This window comes from Mauremys mutica, chromosome 9 (genome assembly GCF_020497125.1).
Source record: "Mauremys mutica isolate MM-2020 ecotype Southern chromosome 9, ASM2049712v1, whole genome shotgun sequence".
NCBI lineage: Eukaryota > Metazoa > Chordata > Testudines > Geoemydidae > Mauremys > Mauremys mutica.
The window spans coordinates 104,815,599-104,836,336 of NC_059080.1; the positions used below are offsets into that span (position 1 = coordinate 104,815,599).

Genomic DNA, 20,738 nt, shown 5'->3' on the forward strand with positions numbered 1-20,738 from the left:
AATGGACATGACTATTGAAGTTCTGTGATCAGCAGCGCAGGGATGCAAGCACACCTACAATGGAGCACCCATAGGGGGACACATCTTGAAGAACCATCATTACTACACAAGGTGAGTAACTTCCTCTTACTGCCTTTTATGTCTCTTGATAGATATAACTCATTTTGTGCCTTAGCCTTTCTGATTTTGTTCCTACATGTTTGTGTTATTCTTTTTTATGGCTCCTTTGCAATTTGTCCATGTTTCTACTTTTTGTAGGTCTCCTTTTTGATTTTCAGGTCATTAAAGAGCTCCTCTTGCCATTCTTCCTATCTTTCCATGGCACTGGGATAGTTTGCAGTTGTGTCTTTAATATTGTCTCCTTGAGAAACTGTCAACTCTCCTGAACTCTTTTTTCCCTTAGATTTTCTTCCCATGTGTCTTTACCCACCAGTTCTCAGAGTTTGTTAAAATCTGCCTTTTTGTTAAGCTGCTCTCGCTCCTTCCTTTCCTTAGAATCATGAAATTTGTCATTTCCTGATCACTTTCACCTAGTTTGCCTTCCACATTCAGATTAACAAACAATTCCTCCCTGTCGGTCAGAATCAAGTGTAAAATGGCTGTCCTACTGGTTACTTCCTCTACTTTCTGGAGAAAAAAGTTGTCCCCAATACATTCCAAGAACTTATTTGAAATTTTGTGTTTTACCGTATTACTTTTCCAACAGAAAGTCTGATTAGTTAAGTCCCCCATTATTACCAGGTCTTGTGTTCTGGGTATTTCTGTCACTTGTTATAGAAATGCCTCATCCACCCCCTCTTCCTCATTTGGTGGTCTATAGTAGACCACTACCATAACGTCACCCCTATTTTTTACTCTTTACCCACAGACTCTCAACTGGTCTGCCTCCTACCTCCTTCTGGACCTCAGAACAAGTGTATATACTCCTGATGCATTATGCAACACCTTCTCTCTTTTTACCCTTCCTGTCCTTCCTGAACAAACTATAGCCCTCTATGCCAATATTCCAGTCATGAGACTTACCCCCCAAGTTGCTGTGATGCCAATTAAGTTATAATTTGGCTTATATACTAATACTTGCAGTTCTTCCTGCTTTTTTCCCCATACTCCTTGGATTTGTGCAATAGTGGATCACAAATTGAATGAATCAACAATGTAATGCAGTTGCAAAAAAAGCTTTTATAATTCTGGCATGTATTAACAGGAGACTCATATGTAAGACATGAGGGGTAATTGTTCCACTCTGTTCAGCACTGGTGAGGCTTCAGGCTCAGGTACTCTGTCCAGTTTTGGATGCCACACTTTAAGAAAGGTGGACAAATTGGAGAAAGCCCAGAGGACAGCAACAAAAATGATAAGATTTAGAAAACATGACTTCTGAGGAAAGGTTAGAAAAAAGTTGGCATGTTCAGTCTTGAGAAAAGAAGACTGAGGGGGCACTTGATAACTGTCTTCAAATATGTTAAAGGCTATCATAATGAGGATGGTGATCAGTTGTTTTCTGTATCCACTGAAGGTAGGATAAGAAGTAATGGGCTTAATCTGCAGCATGGGAGGTTTAGATATTAGGAAAACTTCCTAACTGTAAAGATAATTAAGCATTGGAATATGAAGAACAGGATGGACAAACACCTATTAGGTATAGTCTAAGTTTACTCAGTATGCATGGGGGGTTGGACTAAGTGATTCTGTAATTATTCCAGTAGCTCAGCCTTCTTTTCTAGAATTCAGTTTTAACTATTCTGTGTTTCCTTGAAAACTAGTCTTAGCATCTTCTTGGCCGAGATACTCACCTGATCAAGCAAACAAGGTTAGATTTAAGATGCTTCATTATATCTAGTCAAAATGTTGGCACGTTGTTAGGTAATATTCACTGATTTATGCAGAATACCTCTAAGAGCATTTTGAAATGAATGGTTTTTCTAAAAGTCTTTATGGAATTGTTAATTCTGAACAGTTTCAAGAATTTGCCAGCATTACTGTGTAAAACAAAAATTTGTCTTAAGATAAACTGGTGTTCCTTCTAATGTATATTTACAGAGCTAGTTCTGGAATTAATTATGCGTATTATTATTTATTTGTATTATCGTGACACATAGTTGCCCCAGTCAAGGCCAGGACCCCATTGTCAGAAGAAAAATAATCTAATTATTAGACAAGAGGCAACAGATGTATACGGCCAAACCAGTGAGCGTGTACAAGTAAACAATGAGCCGATACTAGTCAGCATGGTAGGCTGTGGTCTGAGCACACTAGCATCCTAACTATGTCACACTTTTTGTGGGCTTTATGACAGAGTAGCGTTTTAAGGAGAAATTTGAAGGAGGATGTTGAGTTAGTTTTGTGGATGTTTACAGGGAGCTCCTTCAAAGTCTGAGGGGTAGCATGGGAGAAAGTTTGAAGATGCTTGTTTGAAAATTTAACAAATGGTTGATGTAGGCTGTCATCATTGGCTCAGTAGAGGCAGGAGTCGATCTTATGATCCTGAATGTGAGATGATCGGTACCATGGGGATAGGTCATGAAGGGCCTTGAATCTGAAGACAAGTAGCTTATATTTGATATGATAGAGGAGAGCAAGCAAAGATGCAATGAGAGAGGTTTCATGTTCAAAGTGATGATCTAGGAAAAGGATCTTCACAGCTGCATTCTAAATGGATGTTAGAGTGGCAAGATTGCATTTGCCAATGCCAAAGAAAAGGATGAGGCAGTAATTCAGAAGCAAGAGGATAAGAGCCTGGATGAAAGTTTTATCTGTGTGGATGGTTAGGAAATGCTGTATCCTAAGAAATGTTATGCAAAAAGATTCTGAAAGATTTAAGCATAACCTGGATGTGAGCACCTAGAGGGATAACTCAGCTGAAGATGACACCCAGTTTATGGGCCTGAATGGTAGGCAGGGTGGTGATGATGTCCACAACGAATGAGACAGTAGGTGTCAAATTGGAATTAGGAGGGAAGATTAAGAGCTGTGTTTTAGCCAGGTTGAGCTTGAGCTGATGGCTATGTATCCACGAGGAGATGTCACAGAAACAAGCTGAGATTTTAATTTGGACAGAAGGAGACAGGTCTGGAGTAGAGAGAGAGAAATCTGTGAGTCATCCACATAGAAATGTAGTTGAATTCATGTTCGCAGATGAGATTACCCATCTATAAGATATAGAAGAGGGAGGAGACCACGGTAGAGTATGAGGGTATGAGGAGGATCCTCTGAAGGACATGCTGAAGGAGAGAGAGGTAAAAAGATTAAGGGTGAAGGAGAACAAAGCATGGGGAGAGTCATCAACTATATCAGTAGAAGAAAGGGAAGGGAGGACAGGGCTGAGAGCAAGGTGTGAGTGTGGGGGCTAATGGGTGATTTTGAAAGAGACCAGTTGATGGTCACTGTGGAGAAACTCAGTAACAGAGAGGTCAGAGAGGGAGTTGGATAAGACCAAATCAAGTAAGTGGCCCTTTTGGTGAATGGCAGTGTTGCACCAGAGCTGCAGGTTGAATGAAGAAATGAGGGTGAAGAAATGTAAGCTAAGGGATCAGCGGGTCATCAGCATGGAAGCTGAAGTCACCTAGAGTAAGTGTGGGAGACTGAGGGCAGGAAGAGAGCCAGGAGTAGACTATAGGAGACAGCAGCGTGGAGGAGGAGAGAAGAGTCAGACGCAGTGCTGCTCAAAAAAGGAAAAAATGGGGAGGAGGAGGAGGAGCGGAGTTGGAAGCATCAGAATGGGGGAGAAGCCCATGGTGATACCTTGGTGAGGTGTGTCAGAGAGGACAGATGCCCTGTCAGATGAAGGGATCCAGGTCTCTGTGGGAGCTGAAAGGAGGAAGAGATAAAGAGGTCATGGATGAGATCTTTTTAAAGAGAGAGCTTAAGAAGGGAAGGAGAGGGATGTCCATGAGGTTAAGAGTGGTGGCACTGAAGGGGTGGAGATGGTGGTGAGGATTGGTGTGAGAGAGAAGGCCATGGTTTTTGGACCGGCTCTGTTCTATATCTTCATCAACGACTTAGATGTTGGCATAGAAAGTACGCTTATTAAGTTTGCAGATGATACCAAACTGGAAGGGTTTGCAACTGCTTTGGAGGACAGGGTCATAATTCAAAATGATCTGGACAAATTGGAGAAATGGTCTGAGGTAAACCGGATGAAGTTTAAGAAAGACAAATGCAAAGTGCAAAGGAAGGAACAATCAGTTTCACACATACAGAATGGGAAGGAGACTGTCTAGGAAGGAGTACGGCAGAAAGGGATCTAGGGTTTATAGTGGACCACAAGCTAAATATGAGTCAACAGTGTGATTCTGTTGCAAAAAAAGCAAATGTGATTCTGGGATGCATTAACAGGTGTGTTGTGAGCAAGACATGAGAAGTCATTCTTCCGTTCTACTCTGCGCTGGTTAGGCCTCAACTGGAGTATTGTGTCCAGTTCTGGGCACTGCATTTCAAGAAAGATGTGGAGAAATTGGAGAGGGTCCAGAGGAGAGCAACAAGAATAATTAAAGGTCTAGAGAACATGACCTATGAAGGAAGGCTGAAAGAACTGGGTTTGTTTAGTTTGGAAAAGAGAAGACTGAGAGGGGACATGATAGCAGTTTTCAGGTATCTAAAAGGGTGTCGTCAGGAGGAGGCAGAAAACTTGTTCACCTTATCTTATGAGTCAACAGTGTGCCCTTGTTGCCAAGAAGGCTAATGGCATTTTGGGTTGTATAAGTAGGGGCATTTCCAGCAGATCAAGGGATGTGATCATTCCCCTCTACTCAGCACTGGTGAGGCCTCATTTGGAGTACTGTGTCCAGTTTTGGGCCCCACACTACAAGAAGGATGTGGATAAATTGGAGAGAGTCCAGCGGAGGGCAACAAAAATGATTAGGGGGCTGGAGCACATGACTTATGAGGAGAGGCTGAGGGAACTGGGATTGTTTAGTCTGCAGAAGAGAAGAATGAGGGGGGATTTGATAGCTGCTTTCAACTACCTGAAAGGGGGTTCCAAAGAGGATGGATCTAGACTGTTCTCAGTGGTAGAAGATGACAGAACAAGGAGTAATGGTCTCAAGTTGCAGAGGGGGAGGTTTAGATTGGATATTAGGAAAAACTTTTTCACTAGTAGGGTGGTGAAGAACTGGAATGGGTTACCTAGGGAGGTGGTGGAATCTCCTTCCTTAGAGGTTTTTAAGGTCAGGCTTGACAAAGCCCTGGCTGGGATGACTTAGTTGGGTTTGGTCCTGCTTTGAGCAGGGGGTTGGACTAGATGACCTCCTGAGGTCCCTTCCAACCCTGAGATTCTATGATTCTACGATCTTCTAATGATAGAACAAGAAGCAATGGGCTTAAACTGCAGCAAGGGAGATTTAGGTTGGACATTAGGAAAAAGTTCCTAACTGTCAGGGTGGTTAAACACTGGAATAAATTGCCTAGGGAGGATGTGGAATCTCCATCTCTGGAGATATTTAAGAGTAAGTTAGATAAATGTCTATCAGGGATGGTCTAGACAGTATTTGGTCCTGCCATGAGGGCAGGGGACTGGACTCGATGACCTCTCAAGGTCCCTTCCAGTCCTAGAGTCTATGAATCTATGGTTGGAGTAGATGTCGTCAGAGGTGAGGAATAGGCAGAGGAGGGTGTGGATGTGGGTTCTGCATTTGTGCTGTTGTGAGGAAGGTGGAGATTGGGATGTGGAGTGGAAGAAGTATGGTGGGAGCTATAGAGGGGTAAGGATGGGGAAATGGAGCTGGTGGAGAGAAGGAAAGATGAAGAGCATGGATGCTGTGATGCAGAAAGAGGAATGTGGTTGGAGCTATGTGTGAGTGGCATGTGGACACAGGCATGTATGTATACATTCATATAGAAACATGTTTGAATAATTCTGTGAAGGTAGGCTTGCAGAAATCTTCCCTGAAGTAACTGGAGTGCATTGCCTCTCTGTATCTGAGGGGCAAGGCAGATGCAGCTGGTCTGTGCCATTAAAGGGATCTGGGATGGGGGCAGGGGGCACCCCAGGACAGCAGCAGTTTGCTGTTTTAGAATCTTAATACACATCATTCAGGGCCCCATATTAGTCTGTCGACTGCTGTCTGATGCACAGCTTACATCTCCCAGAACTTGCTGGCAGTCAGACCAGGCATATCAGGTATGTCTAAACATTGTTTATTTTAGTAGAATGTCAGTACAGCACCAGCAGCACATTAAATGGACAGCAAAGCCATCAGTGACATAATTAACCTGTCAAAGCAGGAAGGCTATGTTTCAAAGCAGAACAGAGGAAGTTCTTTGTTAACGTGTGGGTTAAAACTCTAGCTTCTTTTCCTCCTGTGCTTCCTAGTTTGCTGAACAGTGCAGTAGTTAGCTACTCTTTCCTTTAAGTGCTGACCACATTTTTTTGCATGTAAAAAATAGTTTGTGCAACATTCTGATTAAAATATATTGAAACTGAAGCTGCTTCTTCCAGTGGTGGTCCCTATGTGTATTCCCACATGGATGTGCGTGTGCACCATGCATCTGAGTCTGGAAGTGTTTCTTTGCAGTGTCCATTGACCCCCACACATGCATGTGTATCCCCTCATGTTCCCAGCTGAGAGGGTTGATGCATTTCCAGTTCCCTCTTACTGCCACATGGCAGTTGGGTACTGGAGATCATCCATCAAATATACTCAATAGAATTCCTCTCATTTCCACCTCATTGCTCCCACCCCAGACTTCCACTGGGGACCCTTCTCACGAATGCATCCTCCAACAAGAAGTGGACACTCTGCTCCTCAAGGGGACCATAGAGCCTTTCCCACATCATTACAGTAGATGAGGTTTTTACTCATTGTACTTCCTCATCCCAAAGAAGGGCAGATGGCAGGGTCGCATTCTAGACCTTTGAGTGGTAACACTGGCATCTGTTATCCCATCCCTCCCCCAGGGAGCCTGGTTCGCAGCTCTCTACATGAAGGAGTCTTACTTCCATGTAGATATCCATCCGGCCCATGACAAATGTCTCCATTTTTGAGTGGGACACCACCATTACCAGGTTTGGATCTTCCTGTTTGGTATAGCAATGGCTCCACATGTGCCCACAAAGGTCTTTGCTGTGGTCACGGCCCAAATGCAGATACTCTGTATTCTTCTGTCTGACGACTGGCTCCTCATGGGGTTTTCGCACCAGGAAGTAACCGCCACAGTCCTTATCCTTTGCATGCTGTTGACATCTCAGTATCGGCATCAAGGAGAACAAGTTGGTGTTTACACCTATGCAGACGATATCGTTTATTGGGGCATGGCTTGACTCCATCACAGCAAGAGCTTTCCTCCCAGTGGACCACTTCACAACACTGATGTCTGTCATTACAGACCTGCCTTGCAGGCCCGGTACCATGGTCCACTGCTACCTCTCTCTCCTCAGCCATATGTGATACCACACTCATGTCTCCACATGTGTTGCCTCCAAGCGTGGCTCTTTTCCACCTATGAACGCAGCATGGACCATATGCAGACCAGAGGCCTCATTACCCAGAGCCTCCCTCACATGGTGGACTGATCCTTCCAAAGTCTTAATTAGCACCCACTTCACTCTACCCACACCCCAGGTCACCATCACAACTGACACCTCCCTCATGGGTTGGGGAGCCCACCTAGACCACCACACAGCCCAGAGTGTGTGAATGCCCTGGGAAGCCAGGATGCCCATAAATGTGCTACAGCTCCAGGTGATCCATTGACCATGCTGGCCCTTTCTTCCACTTATTTGATCTCTCTATGTTCAACTCCTCTTCAACATCATCACAGAAGTCGTGTACATCTACAATCACATGGCACCAAGCCTCCCTCCCTCTGTTCCAAGTTCATCTGCCCCTGAAACTGGTGCACCAAAAACATGTAACACTTCAAGCCATGTACCTCGCACACATTGAGGACTCCCTAGTCAACACGTTCAGCCAACTCTACGTCTATCACGAGTGGGAGCTACACAGTGCCATGATACAGTGCCTCTTCGAGAACTACGGCACCTCTTTGCCATTCATGAGAACAGGAAGTTGCCCCTCTATTGTTCCAGAGGAGCAGTAGGGGAAGACATGAAGGGTGACGCTCTCCTCCTGTCCTGGACAGGAGACTTCCACTATGTTTTCCCTCCCGTTCCGCACCTTCTGCAAGTAATCCGCAAAGTTCGCCGGGACAAAGCCACCGTGATCTTCATAGCCCCATTCTGGCCATCACAGTTCTGGTTCATGGACCTTCTTCAACTCTCCACTCATACACCGATCCACCTTCACACACTCCCAGATCTACTCACACAAAGTCGGGGGAGACTCTTGCATCCCAAGCCGAGCCACTTCACTTCACAGCTTGGTATTTGTCTGGGGGTTGACGGTGGACCATGCATGCTTCATCCTGCTATGGTGAATCCTTACTCAGAGCAGGAGAGAATCCACCAGTACATGCTATCAGGCAAAATGGAGATGCTTCATGCTATGGGCCCACCATCACTCATTGAATGCTGTATCTATACCAGTTGTCCTGGACTACCTTCTCACCCTCAAAATGTCCAGCTATCACCTATATATTGGTGCAACTGGCAGCAGTCGCACCTTTCTTCCTTCTGTGGACAGCACCTCAGTGTTTATGCATCTCACAATCACTTGCTTCATAAAGGATTTACTCAACACTTTTCCACCAGCACTAAAGCACACGCCTGCGTGGGATCTTAATCCCTTCCTCTCCACCCTCATGAAACCACCCTTTGAACCGTTGGCAACATGCTCCCTCTCCCACCTCTTCATGAAAATGGCATTCCTGGTAGCCATAACTTCAGCCAGATGGGTCAGTGAGTTGATAGCAGATCCCCCCCTTACACTATATTTCACAAGAAGAAAGATGTCCCTTCAGCTCCATCCTAAATTCCTCCCAAAGGTCATGTTGGGAATTCCACCTGAACCAGTGCATTCACCTACCTGTTTTCTGCCCCAAACTGCTCATCTCCCCCACTGACAGGATCCTGCATTCCCTGGATGTCCGTCATGCACTGGCTTTCTACTTTCACAGTACTCGACCCTTTTGCACGTCGCTGAAGCTCTTTGTGGCCATTGCCAAACGGTCCACATGTCAAGCCCTCTCCTCAACCAATCTCCAAATGGGTCTCGGGGTGCATCCTGGAATGCTACAACTAGTTTGATGTACCCATATTTGATAGAATCATGGCTCACTCTACGCGAGTGATGTGCAGATGTGCCCTGGCAAGACATTTGTCATGCAGCCACTTGGTGCTCCATCCATACCTTCACAACCAGTATGCCCTCACACAAGTAAGCGGCAGCTACAGACACAGCAGTCAGCTAAGCCGTACTGAGGACCGCACTTCCATTAGCACCCTTGCAGCCAATTCCGCACTGGTCACTGCTCATGAGTCACGTGTGGAATACACATAGGAACCATCACTCAAAGAGGAGGAAGAGATTACTTACCTGTAACTGGAGATTCTTTGAGATGTGTGGTCCCTATCTATATTCCACTACTTGCCTTACATCCTCTCTGCTTCGGGCTACACTCTAAGGTAACAAGAGGGAGGCTGGAGAGGTGTCGATCATACTACCTATTATACTTTTGGCTGGGAGCACGAGGGGATGCACATGCATGGGTGGGTCAGTGGACACTGGTAGGAAACACTTCCAGACTCAGGTGCATGGCATGCATGCACACCTGTGTGTGGAATACAGATCGAGACCACACATCTCGAAGAACCTCCAGTTACAGGTAAGTAACCTTCTCTTATCAGAAAACATTTTGATCTTTAGTTGTAAACAAAATATTCTTTTAAAATCATTTGTTATTTCCTTCTTAATTGGACTTATTTATGTTGCATTTTCAGTAATGTTTTTATTTTAAAGAATATTTAATCCATATATTTTCCAAAAAAATATATAATGTATTGTATTTTATTGACAGTTTCATCTGGTTAAAATGCTATTGGACACCTAATATGTTCACTACTCTATAATTAAGGTTAAAATTTTGTCATGGTTATTTTTATTAAAAGTCACAGACGAGTCACGGGCAATAAAAATTCATGGAAGCTGTGACCTGTCTGTGACTTTTGCTGCTGTGGCTCCATGGTTTTCCCCACCACCATGGTCACTGGGAGCTGTGGGTTTCCCCCTCCGCCCGCAGCAGCTGGAAGCTGCAGGGTGACCATATTTCCCAAAGAGCAAACGGGACACCTCCAGCCGCTTGCCAGAGGCATCCCCTCCTGCTCCCCCACCCCCCTCCACACACGAGGCTGTTGCCCGTCGCTGTAACCTTGCAGAGGGCTCTCTCTCGCTGCTGTCGCTGGAACTCTGCAAGGGCCCTGCTGGCTGCCAGAGTCCCGTAGCCCCTGGCGATGAAGCAGAGAATGTCACAGAGGTCTCTGGAAGTCACGGATTCTGTGACTTCCATGACCTCCATGACATTAACGTAGCCTTACCTATAATACCTCAACTAAATGAAAGCATTGGTGTCCTCAGGGTTAACGATTGCATATTACGAGTAAATGAAGTGGATGTTCGTGATGTGACACACAGCAAAGCAGTTGAAGCATTAAAAGAGGCAGGATCCATTGTGCGGTTGTATGTCAAAAGAAGAAAACCAGTCACAGAAAAAATAATGGAGATAAAACTTGTGAAAGGGCCAAAAGGTATGTGGCAAGTATAAAGTTTCTGTTATGCAAAAAAGGATAAAGTTGCCAGTAGGTTGCAGGCCATTATTTCTCGGTGAGTACACAAAAATTATATTAGTCCACATTACTAATGGAACATTTGAGGATTGGCAGCATCGGAATAATGCAAATGAAGACAGATACATTTTAAGTGCAGTAGTAAAGCTTTTAATAGTTCTGGCAAACACCTGCCCTCATCCATATAGCATGCATAATAATTTTCTTTTAAATGCAAACAATTTGTGCCCAGTTAAATCACTTCCTTGATAATATAGTCATTTTTAAGAGGAATATATCGGTCTTAGCACTGGAATAAACTTTTCGTGTGAAATCTCTGGATATTTCTTCAAAGGTGAAAAAACTACATAGAGAAACCATTCTGCTTGTTTCCATACTTACAGATGATGCAACATTACAAAACTATTCTTTGAAGTGGTAGGATTGGATAATCATTACAATTACTGTAGTTGAGCTGTGTGGTTGCAATTGAGTGATTCACCTACCTTTCTCTGTAAATGTTGCTTCTCCAAAAAATTAAATCTCTTTTTTGGGAGGAATTCTGATCATTTTACTGTGTTTAAAAAATATTAGTTACTGCTCTAACAGCTGTACTATACCTGCTCAATAACCCGTGTCATGTTAAATTATAATTATTTCTATAGCACCATAGTTGCATGGAGCACAATTATATTGTGATTGACATCAAATTGATATTAAAAGTTTAAAAGGTCTCTGGAAAAATGACTTTATTTTCAAGCAGGACTTGGGTTCAGCATAGCTGGTGGTGTTGGAAATCAGCATATTCCTGGTGACAACAGTATCTATGTAACTAAAATTATTGAAGGAGGTGCAGCACATAAAGATGGCAAACTTCAGATTGGAGACAAACTTCTAGCTGTAAGTAAAGGTGTACTTTCCCTTCTGCGCATACTACTTCTTGGTACATACAAAATGATGCCATAATTCAGCTAAGTATTAAGGGAGCTGTCCATAGGCCTGGCAAGACAGATGCGTCATACATACTGTTTCTAGTACAAATTCCAAGAAATGTAAATATTAAAATAAATTCTCCATCTTCAGTCTCTCTCATTTCAGAAAATCTCTGAGATCTCAAACTGGGTTAAATGTTCTGTTGAAAAATCAGAACTGTGTCCTATAGCAATCAACATGCTTCATTTCCAGAGTTTGCCATTAAGTCTCTAGAGGCACGGGGCAATTCTAACATTTAAAATAGCCTTTGGTAACACTATCATCTACTGCCCTAAAAATCCCTGAAGGGTAAGGAACCCACTTATTTATTTTCTGCATACCAGTCACTAAGAATGGCTGGTTTGGAATTAGATGCATCATCTTATATTAGTTTACAAAATGCACTGCCATTCATTAGTGGTTTGTTTAGAGTTGTTGTTTTTTTTCTTTTTTCTTTTCTCAAAGCAAACACTTCAAAGCTGCCTTCAGTGTGTAAGAAAGAAAATAATTTTCAACTGCCCCAGATGTCACCAGTAATCCTACTGTGTTCAGAGCATGCTCTAGTGATCTCAGCATGAGACTAGGAGACAGGTTCTAATTCCAGCTCTCATGGCCAGACCTACTCACACTGAATAGCATCTTACTCTGCAAAAGCAATAAAACTATTCATAGAATAAAGTAGGTCTGTCAACTAATCACAGTTAACTCGAGCAATTAACTCAAAACAAATTGACTCAATTAAAAAAGTTAATGGTGATTAATTGCAGTTTTAATCCCACTGTTAAACAATAATAAAATACCAATTTAAATGTATTATAAATATTTTTGGAGGTTTTTCTACATTTTCAAATATATTGATTTTAGTTACAACACAATACAAAGTGTACAATGCTCATTTAATGTTATTGTTAGAGTTGTCAAGCGATTAAAAAAATTAATCACTATTAATGGCACGATTAAAAACAATTGTGATTAATTGAGTGATTAATTGCGCTGTTAAACAGTACTAGAATACCATTTATTTAAATATTTTGGATGTTTTCTACATTTTCAAAAATACTGATTTCTGTTACAACACAGAATACAAAGTGTACGGTGTTCACTTTATATTTATTTTTATTACAAATATTTGCGCTGTAAAAAAGCAAAATAAATAGTATTTTTCAGTTCACCTAATACAAATACTGTAGGGCTATTTCTTTATCGTGAAAGTTGAACTTACAAATGTAGAATTATGTACAAAAAATAACTGCACTCAAAAATAAGACAATGTAAAACTTTAAAGCCTACAAGTTCACTGAGTCCAACTTCTTGTTCAGCCAATCGCTCAGACAAACAAGTTTGTTTACATTTGCAGAAGATAATGCTGCCTGCTTCTTATTTACAATGCACCTGAAAGTGAGAACAGGCATTCGCATGGCACTCTTGTAGCTGTCATTTGAAGGTATTTACATACCAGATATGCTAAACATTCATATGTCCTTTCATGTTCGACCACCGTTCCAGAGGACGTATCCATGCTGATGACAGGTTCTGATTGATAATGATCCAAAGCAGTGCAGACCGACGCATGTTCATTTTCATCATCTGAGTCAGATGCCACCAGCAGAAGGTTGATTTTCTTTTTTTGGTGGTTTGGGTTCTGTAGTTTCCGTTTCGGAGTGTTGCTCTTTTAAGACTTCTGAAAGCAAGCTCCATACCTCGTCCCTCTCAGATTTTGGAAGGCACTTCAGATTCTTAAACCTTGGGTTGACTGCTGCAGTTTCTAAAGATAGCTTACACATTGCTACCTTCTTTGTGTTTTGTTAAATCTGTAGTGAAAGTGTTCTTAAAATGAACAACATGCTGGGTCATCATCCGAGACTGCTATAACATGAATATATGGCAGAATGAGGGTAAAACAGAGCAGGAGACATTCAGTTGTCCCCCAAGGAGTTCAGTCACATATTTAATTAATGTATTTTTAACAAGCTTCATCAGCATGGATGGATAAATGTCAATTGGTATTCTATTATTGTTTAACAGTGCAATTAAAACTGCAATTAATCACGATTAAGTTTTTTGAGTTTTTGATTAATCGACAGCCCTAATTATTTTTTATTACAAATATTTGCACTGTGAAAAAGATAAACAAAAGAACAAAGTTTTTCAGTTCACTTTATACAGGTACTGTAGTGCAATCTCTTTATCATGAAAGTGAAATTTACAAATGTAGATTTTTTTTTTTTTGTTACATAACTGGATTCAAAAACAAAACAATGCAAGACTCTAGAGCCTACAAATCCATTTAATCCTACTTACTTCTTTTTCAGTCAATCGCTAAGACAAACAAGTGTGGGGAGGGATAGCTCAGTGGTTTGAGCATTGGCCTGCTAAACCCAGAGTTGTGAGTTCAATCCTTGGGGGGGCCATTTAGGGATCTGGGGCAAAAATATGTCTGGGGATTGGGTCCCTCTTTGAGCAGGGGGTTGGACTAGATGACCTCCTGAGTCCCTTCCAACCCTAGTATTCTATGAAGTTTATTTACATTTATGGGAGATAATGCTGCCTGCTTCTTATGTACAGTCACCTGAAAGTGAGAGCAGACATTTGCATGGCACTTCTGTAGTTGGTATTGCAAGGTATTTACATGCCAGATATGCTAAACTCTGTGAACGCTATATACTTTGTATTCTGGGTTGTAATTGAAATCAGTATATTTGAAAATGTAGAAAACATCCAAAAATAAGTTAAATAAATGGTATTCTCTTGTTATTAAACGATGTGATTAAAACTGTGATTAATGTGATTAATTTTTTAAATAATTTGACAGTCCTAGAATAAAGTGATCCTTGCTCTAAGAGTAAGAATCTGACCCTTAGTTTTTATGCTGGGTCCCCATCAGTAAAACAGAGGAATTATAAGCTTACCTTAAAGGGTTTTTCGTGGGTTAGTTAATGTTAGTAAAATGATTTGAAGGCGAAAATCACTCGTTTTACTTTTATTTATATTTATCAATTATATTGAGCTTTCATCTGCAAATCACTTTGTAAACATTTATTATTTGGGATGTCGATGGGGGTATCTGTGGATTAGGGGGATGGTCTGGCAGCGGAGAGAGACCGAGTTTCCACAGTGGGATTGCTGTTGTGTGAACTTCTTCTGTGCTCTAGATTCCCCCTTTTTGGAGGTTCCCAGGTTTTCCTAGCAGCACGCTTCTATTGCAGTGCAACTGCATGGGGCAGGGAAGAAATCCAAAAACAATGAGGCAGCATAGTGCATCCATGCTGATGGCTGTGTTTCAACAGTTCGTGGAGGATTTATGGAGTTCAGGGGATCCAAACTCCTACTCTGCAGAGCTATTCTCTCTCCTCATTTGAGTGCACCCTCAGAGTTTCATGTCCAGGTCTCTGTGATTTGAGGTTATGGCATACATTTCATTTGAGTATCAAATGTGATGTTATGCGCACTGAATAAACATTTTAAGTATAAATATTTTAATGTATTACAGTAGTGCCCCAACCAGGATCAGGACCCCATTATACTTGGCTTTGTACAGAGACGGAATAAGAGAGAGCCCCAGCCCCAAAGATCTTATAGTTTAATTAAGACATAACAAGTAGGTATAAAAAGTAACGAAGGAGCAGAGGAGAGAGAATAAGGATACTAATGATAATTTCTTATAAGAGACTACATTAATAGAAAAATTATCTTACCTGTAGTATATTTGAATGGACTTGAAGGGAGTCAGGTAACCTGTACGGTATAAATTGTATCTAACCTGTCTGGTGAATTAAAGTTTCATAGGGAAACTCTTTACACCTGCAACTTGTGTTATGGATTTTTTGTTAAAGAAAATGTAGCACTCTTACTGAATCATCATCACCTTGTGAAAGAGTTAAGTTTGGAGGCTAGAAAAATGGAAGCTGGCCCTTTATGGCACACTTTTTACTGCATGAATTGTAAAAGTAAACTTTAGTGAGGAAGAGAGCCTGTTACATAAAAGTTTATGGAGTAACTTCTAGTAAAGGTGTTGGAGTATGAATATGTAATTCTTCCCCTTTCAGAGCAGAATGTGTGGATGGTAAAAAATCTCATCATTATGTCACCCCGATTAGTAATCAGTGACTTGTACAGGAACTTAATGTTCACTCATTTTATTTAATAAGTAATTAGTGATATTTGCCAAGTTACTGGTATAGATAGATTTTTCCCCCCCCCATGTTCTATTTTTTCACCTGGTCACGCACTGGAAGTGTTGGCACCATTACTTTGTATAAATAATCGCACTTTTAGGAACTTGTGCATTATAACTTTTGGACTGCCTTACATTTTTTGGCTCTCTGCATGTGGCTCTGCTCAACTGTGTGAAAATCTGAGTGGTTCCTGATTTTCAAATTATTTATCAGGATAGTTAAACACTAACAGAAGAAATTCTTAAAAGGTAGAAAAAATTTAAGTAGGATCATTTTTTTGTAAATATCCATTTTAAATTTCTATAAATATAATGGAACAGCTGTTCTTCCAGAGGAGCCAAGAATGCTTTTGGGTACTGAATATTTGTACCCTTTAAAAAAAAATCCCTTCTGATTTTTGTGTCACTGTAAGAGAAAAAAATCTACATTTGTAAATTGCACTTTCACGATAAGGATATTGCACTACAGTACTTGTATGAAGTGAATTGAAAAATACTATTTTAGTTTATCTTTTTTACAGTGCAACTATTTGTAATAAAAAATAATAATATAAAGTATTGTATTGGCAAACTTGGTGTACAGATGCAAAGACTGGTATTTCAAGATATCAGATCCAGAAAAAGCCAATTACTTAGAAGCAATTTCTTAAAAGCCTTCTAGTAATGTCAACTGCGTGATACATGTGCATACTGATGGCATGAATGGAACTAGCCTATGTCATAATTGCAAGAATCCTTTCTTGGAGTTTTGCTATTATTTCAAGATTAATTGCAACCCTTATTTCAGAGGGTTAATGTTTACATAGTTATAATTTATATGTAGAGTATAAAAATGTTGGGACTGATATCAGTGGGAAGCCAGATCTAGGAGTCTGGTATTCCTGGTAATAATCCTTCACCCAAAAAAGGGAGTATAATTTGAACATGTTGGCAAAAATGTACAAAAGGCTCAGTATGTTTATATTAATAGAGATTTCAGAAATTGTAAAGCTTTTCTGATTTTATGAAATTCTTACCGTTAAGTCTAGCTTTTAGATAAATGATTTGGTTCATAGAATCATAGAATCTCAGGGTTGGAAGGGACCTCAGGAGGTCATCTAGTCCAACCCCCTGCTCAAAGCAGGACCAAACCCAACTAAATCATCCCAGCCAGGGCTTTGTCAAGCCTGACCTTAAAAACCTCTAAGGAAGGAGATTCCACTACCTCCCTAGGTAACCCATTCCAGTTCTTCACCACCCTACTAGTGAAAAAGTTTTTACTAATGTCCAACCTAAACCTCCCCCTCTGCAACTTGAGACCATTACTCCTTGTTCTGTCATCTTCTACCACTGAGAACAGTCTAGATCCATCCTCTTTGGAACCCCCTTTCAGGTAGTTGAAAGCAGCTATCAAATCCCCCCTCATTCTTCTCTTCTGCAGACTAAACAATCCCAGTTCCCTCAGCCTCTCCTCATAAGTCATGTGCTCCAGCCCCCTAATCATTTTTGTTGCCCTCCGCTGGACTCTCTCCAATTTATCCACATCCTTCTTGTAGTGTGGGGCCCAAAACTGGACACAGTACTCCAAATGAGGCCTCACCAGTGCTGAATAGAGGGGAATGATCACATCCCTTGATCTGCTGGAAATGCCCCTACTTATACAACCCAAAATGCCATTAGCCTTCTTGGCAACAAGGGCACACTGTTGACTCATATTCAGCTTTTCGTCCACCGTAACCCCTAGGTCCTTTTCTGCAGAACTGCTGCCCAGCCATTCGGTCCCTAGTCTGTAGCAGTGCATGGGATTCTTCCGTCCTAAGTGCAGGACTCTGCACTTGTCCTTGTTGAACCTCATCATATTTCTTTTGGCCCAATCCTCTAATTTGTCTAGGTCCCTCTGTATCCTAGCCCTACCCTCCAGCGTATCAACCACTCCTCCCAGTTTAGTGTCATCTGCAAACTTGCTAAGGGTGCAGTCCACACCATCCTCCAGATCGTTAATGAAGATATTGAATAAAACCGGCCCCAGCACCGACCCTTGGGGCACTCCACTTGATACTGGCTGCCAACTAGACATGGAACCATTGATCACTACCCGTTGAGCCCGACCATTTAGCCAGTTTTCTATCCACCTTACCGTCCATTCATCCAGCCCATACTTCTTTAACTTGCTGGCAAGAATACTGTGGGAGACTGTATCAAAAGCTTTGCTAAAGTCCAGAAATAGTACATCCACTGCTTTCCCCTCATCCACAGAGCCGGTTATCTCGTCATAGAAGGCAAATTAGGTTAGTCAGGCATGACTTGCCCTTGGTGAATCCATGCTGACTGTTCCTGATCACTTTCCCCTCCTTTAAGTGGTTCAGGATTGATTCCTTGAGGACCTGTTCCATGATTTTTCCAGGGACTGAGGTGAGACTGACTGGCCTGTAGTTCCCTGGATCTTCCTTCTTCCCTTTTTTAAAGATGGGCACTACATTAGCTTTTTTCCAGTCATCCGGGACCTCCCCCGATCGCCATGATTTTTCAAAGATAATGGCCAATGGCTCTGCAGTCTCATCGGCTAACTCCTTTAGCACCCTCGGATGCAGCGCATCCGGCCCCATGGACTTGTGCTCGTCCAGCTTTCCTAAATAGCCCCGAACTACTTCTTTCTCCACAGAGAGCTGGTCACCTCCTCCCCATACCGTGCTGCAAAGTGCAGCTGTCTGGGAGCTGACCTTGTCTGTGAAGACAGAGGCAAAAAAAGCATTGAGTACACTAGCTTTCTCCACATCCTCTGTCACTAGGTTCCCTCCCTCATTCAGCAAGGGGCCCACACTTTCCTTGACTTTCTTCCTGTTGCTAACATACCTAAAGAAACCCTTCTTGTTACTCCTAACATCTCCGGCTAGCTGCAACTCCAAGTGTGATTTGGCCTTCCTGATTTCACACCTGCATGCCTGAACAATACTTTTATACTCCTCCCTGGTCATTTGTCCAATCTTCCACTTCTTGTAAGCTGTTCTTTTGTGTTTAAGACGAGCAAGGATTTCACTGTTAAGCCAAGCTGGTCGCCTGCCATATTTACTTTTCTTCCTACACATCGGGATGGTTTGTTCCTGCAACCTCAATAAGGTTTCTTTGAAATACAGCCAGCTTTCCTCGACTCCTTTCCCCATCATGTTATTCTCCCAGGGGACTTTGCCCATCAGTTCCCTGAGGGAGTCGAAGTCTGCTTTTCTGAAGTCCAGGGTCTCTGTTCTACTGCTTTCCCTTTTTCCTTGTGTCAGGATCCTGAACTCGACCATCTCATGGTCACTGCCTCCCAGGTTCCCATCCACTATTGCTTCCTCTACTATTTCTTCCCTGTTTGTGAGCAGCAGGTCAAGAAGAGCTTTTCCCCTAGTTGGTTCCTCCAGCATTTGCACCAGAAAATTGTCCCCTACACTTTCCAGAAACTTCCTAGATTGTCTGTACACTGCTGTATTGCTCTCCCAGCAGATATCGGGGTGATTAAAGTCACCCATGAGAACCAGGGCCTGTGATCTAGCAACTTCTGTTAGTTGCTGGAAGAAAGCCTCGTCCACCTCATCCCCCTGGTCCAGTGGTCTGTAGCAGACTCCCACCACAACATTACCCTTGTTGTTCATACTTCTAAATTTAATCCAGAGACACTCAGGTTTTTCTGCAGTTTCATACTGGAGCTCTGAGCAGTCATACTGCTCTCTTATGTACAATGCAACTCCCCCACATTTTCTGCCCTGCCTGTCCTTCCTGAACAGTTTATATCCATCCATGACAGTACTCCAATCATGTGAGTTATCCCACCAAGTCTCTGTTATTCCAATTACATCATAATTCCCTGACTGTGCCAGGACTTCTAGTTCTCCCTGCTTGTTCCCCAGGCTTCTTGCATTTGTGTATAGGCACTTAAGATAACTCGCTGATTGTCCCGCTTTCTCAGTTCAGCAGTATTTCAGCCACTAAAGGAAATTTGCATAATCAAAGAGTAAGAAAATATTTTAATATAATCCAGTGTAGGATTTTTATGTGGGTTGGAGGAGAAATGGTTATTTTACTGGAGATATTCAAAATAAATCCACAGTTTAACATATATAGGAATACTCCCAAAATCAGTTTTTTGATGTCAGCCAAAAGACTTGTAAAACATGTAATCTACTGTGTTGACATACTCTGCTTATGAATAAAAGTAATGAAGCTGATTTTAGTATCTAATCTGAGGAACAATTTCCAAATCAGGCAGAATATAGCTTTTCAACTCTCTCAATATTATACTACTCAATTATAGATGCATTATAAAATTACAATATCTATTCACTAAGAATAGTATGAGTTAAAATAGCTGTCTTCAAAAACTGTAACATCAATATAAGGTGGTTTGATCCTAGGGAATTGATTTGCATAGTATGAAAACATTAAATAGACAAAAATGTACTATGGTGCTTTAAAACTGTTAAGTGCTTTATAAATAACAGTATTCAAAAGGTACAGTAAACATTTTTAATATGATGTATAAGTAAACTAAAGAATTACAGAAGCAGCAGAAAAAGTCTCTGCTTCTTTTTGTTTTACTCCTGGTGTTCTGTTGTGTTAATTTCGATGGAATATATGGATCCAGAGAGTCAATAGTGTTAACATGATCCTGTCATTGTACAACATTAACAGTTTTAAACAAAGTTTGGGATTCAGGTAGAGATACCTTGGCCTGCTTAGTACCATGGCAAACACCATTAAAAATTCTTCAAATCTTTTATTAAAGATAAAGAAAAACAAGTAAAAACAGTTATTGGAAATGTAAAGTATTAAGTAAGGCTTTCATTTTAACACTATCCCTTGTTCCCTTTCCCTTTAGCTTTAAAGAGTTTTTAGAAGTAAAAAACTCTGCTTGACAGTCTTTTAGATAGTATTAAAAATTGTGATAACTCTCCTGTTTTGGTGAAAAGGAGAAAAAAT

At 41.6% G+C, this 20,738-nt stretch overlaps 1 protein-coding gene across 15 annotated transcripts in view; it reads left to right on the top strand.

Moving 5' to 3' along the window:
• DLG1 (discs large MAGUK scaffold protein 1) overlaps window positions 1-20,738 on the top strand; it is a 740,792-nt gene that overhangs the window by 195,812 nt on the left and 524,242 nt on the right. For 4 of the 15 annotated variants that reach the window (XM_045030006.1, XM_045030008.1, XM_045030017.1 and 1 more), the window contains exons 7-8: window positions 10,470-10,639; window positions 11,418-11,557. The exons of 8 other annotated variants lie outside the window; for them this stretch is intronic. In XM_045030006.1, the coding sequence (XP_044885941.1) occupies window positions 10,470-10,639; window positions 11,418-11,557 (310 nt within the window). The remainder of the gene's footprint in view (window positions 1-10,469; window positions 10,640-11,417; window positions 11,558-20,738) is intronic. 3 more of the 15 variants (XM_045030009.1, XM_045030007.1, XM_045030016.1) reach the window with 1 other exon arrangement.